This window comes from Triticum aestivum, chromosome 2D, assembly GCF_018294505.1.
Source record: "Triticum aestivum cultivar Chinese Spring chromosome 2D, IWGSC CS RefSeq v2.1, whole genome shotgun sequence".
NCBI lineage: Eukaryota > Viridiplantae > Streptophyta > Magnoliopsida > Poales > Poaceae > Triticum > Triticum aestivum.
The window spans coordinates 471118942-471125552 of record NC_057799.1 but is presented as its reverse complement, the minus strand read 5'-3'; the positions used below and the strand labels follow the sequence as shown (position 1 = coordinate 471125552).

The window sequence follows — 6611 nt, the reverse complement described above, 5'->3', positions numbered from 1 at the left end:
CAGATCGGACCTGCCCAAAGTTGTTCCTTCCCCAATCAGCCAGCGCCTTAGCTAAATCCCGTAGTTTATCACTTGTATCCTGGATGGATTCAGCCTTGCCAAGCGATTGCCACACCCGCTCAATCAGGGGAAAGAATTCACCGTGAGCCTCCCACATCTGCTCGACCGCTCCAGAGCAATCCTCTTATTGGCTGCCTCCAAGTCATTGAACAAGATTATTGGCGAGTGGTCTGACTTCGCTGTTGTAAGATGCCGGACTAAAGCAAATGGAAACATGGCACTCCAGCTGGCCGTCGCAAGCGCCGTATCCAATCTGACCCTACATAATTGTCCTCCCACCACTTTTTTCTCGACGGTCTAGTCCACTCCTACGTAGCCAAGATCACACAAGCCGCATAGGTCCATTGCTTCCCTAAAACCTACCATTTGAGCTGCATCTCGTTCATTCGGACCAAGTTGTTCTTCTTTTCTAACTATCTCACTAAAATCACCTATACAAGCCCACGGAAGCGTTGATTCACCTCTTAGGAAAGACATCATGTCCCATGTATTTTGCCTCAGATGTCTCTGCGCCTCTCCATAGAAGCAAGCCAGTCTCCACTCCTCCTTCCCAGGTTCAGAAACAACCATATCAATGTGGTACTTTGAGAAATTCAGCAGCCTCATACTGACCGGGCTTTTCCAGAACATATCAAGACCTCCGCTCCTACCACTGCTACCAACCGCATAGCCACCACCAAAACCTAGAACCCTTGCCAAATTTATACAACGTGTTAACATCTCCATAGGGAAGGCAGCATGAGGCTTTGGTCTTTTGTTTTCCAAAAAGAAATATATACATACTTCTTTTCTTTTCTTCTGTTCAATCTACTATACATCTCGTGTCTAGGGCTCATATATGCAAAAGTCATCTTCTGCTCCCGAGCTCAAATGAGCTTTTGAGCTCGGGATGAACAGTAAAATCAGAAGAAGAAAAATGAAAAACCTTCAAAAAATTTGATTTTTTTCTACAAACATTGACAAAAGTTTTACGTGCCCATAAAATTTCATCTCGAAAAGACATTCGTGAAAATCGTGGCAAAAAAAATCAGCACTCCAAAATGCTTTCGAAAATAACACTTTAGTCCTTTTCCGTACCCGTGCGTATTTGAAAAACGGTGCAAAGCAGCTTTTACCCAAAGAAAATTATATGTAAAACATTATCTATACCAGAAAGTTTGCTTTCACCCGCTCAAAAGAAAATGTTTGCTTTCAGATTGTTAAATTTTGGACCCTCATAAGTGTCACACGTGTGGCACGAATGGATGGCAACTCCGAACGCTTTTGGTGGCAAGTTTAGCGCCGCGAGGATGACAATTTTGATTGTCAAGCATGGCAACTTTCTTTTTAGATGGCAACTTTTAGTTCTTTTCAGGGTTTTTCCGCATGACATTTTAGTTGTAAAAAATGTCATGGCTGGAGTGCTTCGTGCCACATCACTTACCATTTGGGTAAATTTTCTGTATGTCGCAATTTGGTGGGTTTCAGTCTGTCTGCCCCTTTTTATGGGGCTCTATCCTAGATTTGGCTTGTCAAATTTATAGGACGCGTTAACATCTCCATAGAGCTCCCGCAAAAAGAAACCTCCATAGGGAAAGCAACATGAGCATTTGGTCTTTGTTTTAAGAAAACATTTTATATATGTTTCTCCCATTAAGTCCATTACGCATGCCCCCTCTCCCACCCAAAAAAAATATGATGTTGTAAAATATACTAAATTCGTGTATCCAAAGTTAGAAACAAAATATTCATGTTTTGTACACACATTGTTTCAAATTAGATATCTTTTCAAATTTGGTCAGAATAATTAAGGGCATGTTCGGTAACGCCTCAGCTCTCGGCTGAAATGACTACATTGCCTTTTCCTAGGAATTGTCTATCTGTTTTCCTAAAGCGGGCAAGCACGTACAAACGGAATTAAATTTTTTTTTTGCAATGATCAAATTATGGAAAACTTTGATTTTTTTTGCGGGTAAACATTGATTGATAATGCATTGAAATTGTTAGAAGGACAACTATGTTGACAAATTTGAAGAAAGCAAAGGGCATTTATTTGGATTGCATATTAATATACACTCACTCTGTCCCCAAAACATAAGGCATGTAAATTGTACTACAAAAAAAATTACATGACAGATTCACCGACATTAATTTCGAACTATAGTCATTCACATTTTTTTCTTAAACTTAATGAAATATACTCCAGTTTAAGACAATAACTGCATGCTTTACATTTTAAGAAGTACTGGTATTACGAATGTGGTTCTAAATAAGTTACGCATTTAACTAAGTATTCCGTGATTCTATATGGAAATCACCTTCCAACTACATACATTATTTTCGTTCTTGCTCCCTAACCTAGGCAACAGGCGGTGGCAGCGGCTGATTTACCCTACTCCATGGCGAGTCTGAGGGCCCCTTCTTCCTCCGTCCATCGCTTGGTGATGGTTAGGGGGGCAGGGATTTGGCCCCGTGGTGGTAAGGTTAGGGTTTGTTTCCATTCATGGATGAGGAGATGTTGGTCTATGTCGGCGTGGAATAAGGTATCCTCTTCCTCGTTTTGATGATGCTTCTTCACCTCATTAGGAGGTGAGTGGAAGATGGTGGATCCCTTGGTCTATTTTTCGGGTCTAGCAAAGTTTGTGTAGATTTATCTCGGTAGTGTTGTCCTGCGGAGCGGACAACGTGGTTGTGCGTCTTGATTCTCCGATACCATTTCCGACTGACAAAGGTGGGCTAGCCTTGGCCTCGTCGGGGAGCGTGTGATAATGGTGTTCCCTAACTTTGTCTAGCCGGAACTGGAGCATTCTATATACCCTATCCGAATTTTTCTTCTCGAGGATGGTGATTTGCTATGCAGATCACTGCAGTTGGCGTCTTCTTATCGATGACTTCTTGACCGCTGCTTTTACTAACTCTTAGGTTTAAACAAGTCTATTCCACTGAGACGGAAGCTAGAGCCGGCAACGAGCTTTCCACGTGGCATGATCGCCAATAGATGCAGGAAGAAGCGGATTTCGGCATCCTCAAGGATTTGGATGTATTTTTAAATTTTTTGCAACAGGTGTTTGTGAGGGTTTATGGTAACTCAAAATGGTCTTTGGCCTTTTGGATTATGGTAAAATCACCTTGCTACGGTAATGAGACGTGCCAGAGAACTTTGTCCTATTTATATTACTCAAAAGTTATTCAGAGTTTTATCCACAGGCTTTGGTCGTTAGCCGTAGAGAATCTCGATAGAGCGACACTGTGACAGTCATCTACTAATGTTTTCCTCCCTGTCCACCCGGTGACATAGGAGTGCTTTGTTTATGCGACGTCTGCGCGACCTGTGTTGTCCTGGCTCAGCAACTTGGTGAGGAAACTAGCTCGCAAGCACTCTCCAATCTCTTTCCAACTCCAAGCGTCTTATTTGGCAGGATTATTGAAAGGGAGATGTGTGATGTTGTACTTGTACTGCATAATTGAGCCTGCTTTCAGTTTGTTCGAGCACAAGTATTGGAGACAGGAAATAGTAGTAGTTACCATTTACCAACAGGAGCTTGTACTACTAGCACAGTTTTGTACCTCTGATCCCTCTTTTCTGGCTCAAAACCGAAGGAAATGTTTGAATATGATTGCTGCGTCTCTACATGACCAATCTATATTGGTCTATGCCGGCTCATTTAAAACAGGGAGTAGTAGGTAGAGTACTCTTGTGAGGTGCTTTGTTTGTAGGTGCAGCCGTCAGTCGTCGTGTGTAAACTAAATATAAGTGTGCACAAAGAACCAACCCCCTAGTATTTTTACTGAACATCAAAATGAAAAGTGAAAACTAGAAAAACTTTCACGAAAAATATGTGTGATGCTCGATAGAACGTCAGGAACATTCGTAGCGGAAAACTAAAAGCCATTCAATCGAGAAAACGCGCCAAAGTTTTGATAGAGAGGGTAGCCCGTACTAGAGGACAAATCTCAACAATTCAACCTTCAACAGCCACCTATCTTGACCACACCCTTATGATCACAGAATTCCACCACAAAAATGACAAGATATCACCAAGAAAGAAAAACCCCAGCCCTGCAGATTCCATCCACACACCACACATCCCCTCTCTGAACGCACGCATGTACACAAAAAAGGTAAAGAAAAAAGAACCTCGTCCTATGTAATTTTACAATCTTGCGAAGGAACACAAGAGCGGCAAAGCATTGGCCCAAACAGCACCGGAAAATATTGATCCCATGATCGGATCACATATGAGATATGACGCGCGAGAACAGAAAGGCGATTTCCACTGAATTTCTTGTTACGTACTCCGGCTTGATTAGTTAGACCTGGCTGTTGGCCGCCGCCGCCGGCTCGACGCGGGTCTGCGCCGACCTGAGCATGAAGCCGCCAACCGACTTGTCGTGCTCGTCGTCGTCGTGGTAGACGTAGGCGAACCCGCCGTGCCGGGTCAGGTCCATGCCGGCCATCTCGTCCTCGGCCGAGATGCGGAGCAGGCCCAGCTTCTTGAGCGCGAAGAAGAGCGGGCCCATGGTGCAGCTCACGAAGCCGGCGATGACGAGGATCTGCACGATGTGCGCCGCCAGCAGCCGCCCGCCGCCGCCCAGGAACAGCCCGTACGGCCTGCCGGCGCCGTAGATCTCCTCCACGTACTGCTTCTTGGCGAACAGCGCCGTGAAGATGATCCCCCACGCGCCGCAGCCGCCGTGGAGCTGCGCGGCCTCCAGCGGGTCGTCGTACTTGAGGCGGCCGGCGAGCGCGTTGAGACCGATGAGCACCCACGCCGACACGAAGCCGCAGATGACGGCGGCCCACGGGTCGACCACGCTGCACCCGGCGGTGATGGCCGCGAACCCGCCGAGCAGGCCGTTGCAGACGTCCACCACGTTCCAGTGCCCCGTCTGGAGCCGCTTCCCGAACAGCGTCGTGAGCGCCGCCACGCTGCCAGCCAGCGTGGTCGTCACGGCGGTGCGGCCCACGCCCGACCACTGCCCGTTGATGCTCCCGGGCGGCCCGTACGACTTGAGGATGGTGACGAAAGACCCCGGGTTGAACCCGTACCAGCCGAACCAGAGCAGGAAGGTGCCGAGCACCACGAGCGACGCGCTGTGGCCCTTGAGCGCCACCGAGCGGCCGGCGTGGTCGAACCGGCCGATGCGGGGCCCCTCGATGAGCGCGCCCCAGAAGCCGGCGATGCCGCCGACCATGTGCACGACGCCGGAGCCGGCGAAGTCGATCACGCCGGACTTGAAGAGCAGCGGGCCGGACGTGCGGGCCGCGGAGGCCCAGCCGTCCACGGACCAGATCCAGTGGGACACGACCGGGTAGACGAACCCGGTGAGGAACGCCGAGTAGATGAGGTAGGCGACGAACTGCGTCCTCTCGGCGATGGAGCCGGAGGTGATGCCGGCGGCGGCGATGGCGAAGGCCCACTGGAAGAGGAAGAAGCTGTAGTCGAAGCCGGTCTGCGGCATGTCCTTGAGGCCGAAGAAGTGCTTGCCGATGAAGCCGTTGGAGGGCGTGCCGAAGGCGAAGGCGAAGCCGAAGAGGTAGTAGAAGAGCGCGCCGGCGGCGGCGTCGAGCACGTTGGTGAGCATGATGTTCATGGTGTTCTTGGCCCGGACGGAGCCGGCGCAGAGCATGGCGAAGCCGAGCTGCATGGCGAAGACGAGGTAGGCCGAGAAGAGCAGGTAGGTCGAGTCCACCGCCGACGTGGTGTCGGCGAACCTGTTGCACAGGTAGTCCGTGGCGTTCGCCGCCGCCGCACCCAGCAGCGGCCCCAGGTCCGCCGCGCACGTCGCCGACATCTCCGCGGCGCCCCTCTACTTAGGAAAGTGGTTGGTGTTCAGCGATCGGAACTGGTAAGTCGGGATTGGCGTGAGGAGGCTGGCTGGGGGAACCAACCAACCGGTGGCGTCTGATTTATAGGAGACGGGCGAGGCACGGAAAAAAGTGGCCAGGCGAAATAGGCGGACGGTTGGGATATTGTTTTGGGAATATCGTGTGGCGACGATGGTTTTTGTTTTGGCTTCTGGCTGGAGAACGGGGCCCGCTCGGAGTGAATCTTCTGTGGTGGTCTCGGATCAGGGGCGGAGCCGTTCCGGAATCTCTGGATTCTGGAGATCATAGCTGGAGGACGTCCGTCCCATCGTGTACTTGTGTGTCGAGAGTTTGGCACGAGGCAATTACCAGATACTCCTACTATTTCGGTTTGTTTTTGGAGTTGGTTCGGGGCTGTATAAATCCTTGGCTAGTTTTTCGCAATCTTGTTTTACACTCTTCAGGTATCTTTCTGTTACTCGATTTTTTTTACGGGTACTTCACATTGGTCACGTTAGGACTGGGCTGTACCTTTGAAACTTTTAACCTTCGATGACAGTTATTAATGCCCGGGAATCTCGGGTTTACAGCTTTGCAATTGTGGTGCTGCCTATGGAATCTTGTTAGTTATGGCATGATTTACATTTCGAGTAAGATATTCTATTGTTGCCTCTAGAGATGAGATGGTGATGCCAAAATAGAATTTTGGTTAACCTGTCTTAAATACATATAGAGAGACGCCGACAGCTAGCTGACGTTCGCG

The 6611-nt window shown here is 48.9% G+C and overlaps 1 protein-coding gene across 1 annotated transcript; it reads right to left on the bottom strand.

Moving 5' to 3' along the window:
* Nucleotides 1-3989: 3989 nt before the first annotated feature.
* LOC123053879 (ammonium transporter 1 member 1) lies at nt 3990-5994 on the bottom strand. The gene has a single exon (XM_044477470.1). The coding sequence runs from the start codon at nt 5833-5835 to the stop codon at nt 4351-4353; it is 1485 nt and encodes a 494-aa protein (XP_044333405.1). The 5' UTR covers nt 5836-5994; the 3' UTR covers nt 3990-4350.
* Between the last annotated feature and the right edge of the window lie 617 nt (nt 5995-6611).

Coding starts and splice junctions, on each gene's coding strand:
- LOC123053879 (XM_044477470.1), bottom strand. CDS start 5,835: ATGTCGGCGACGTGCGCGGCGGACCTGGGGCCGCTGCTGGGTGCGGCG.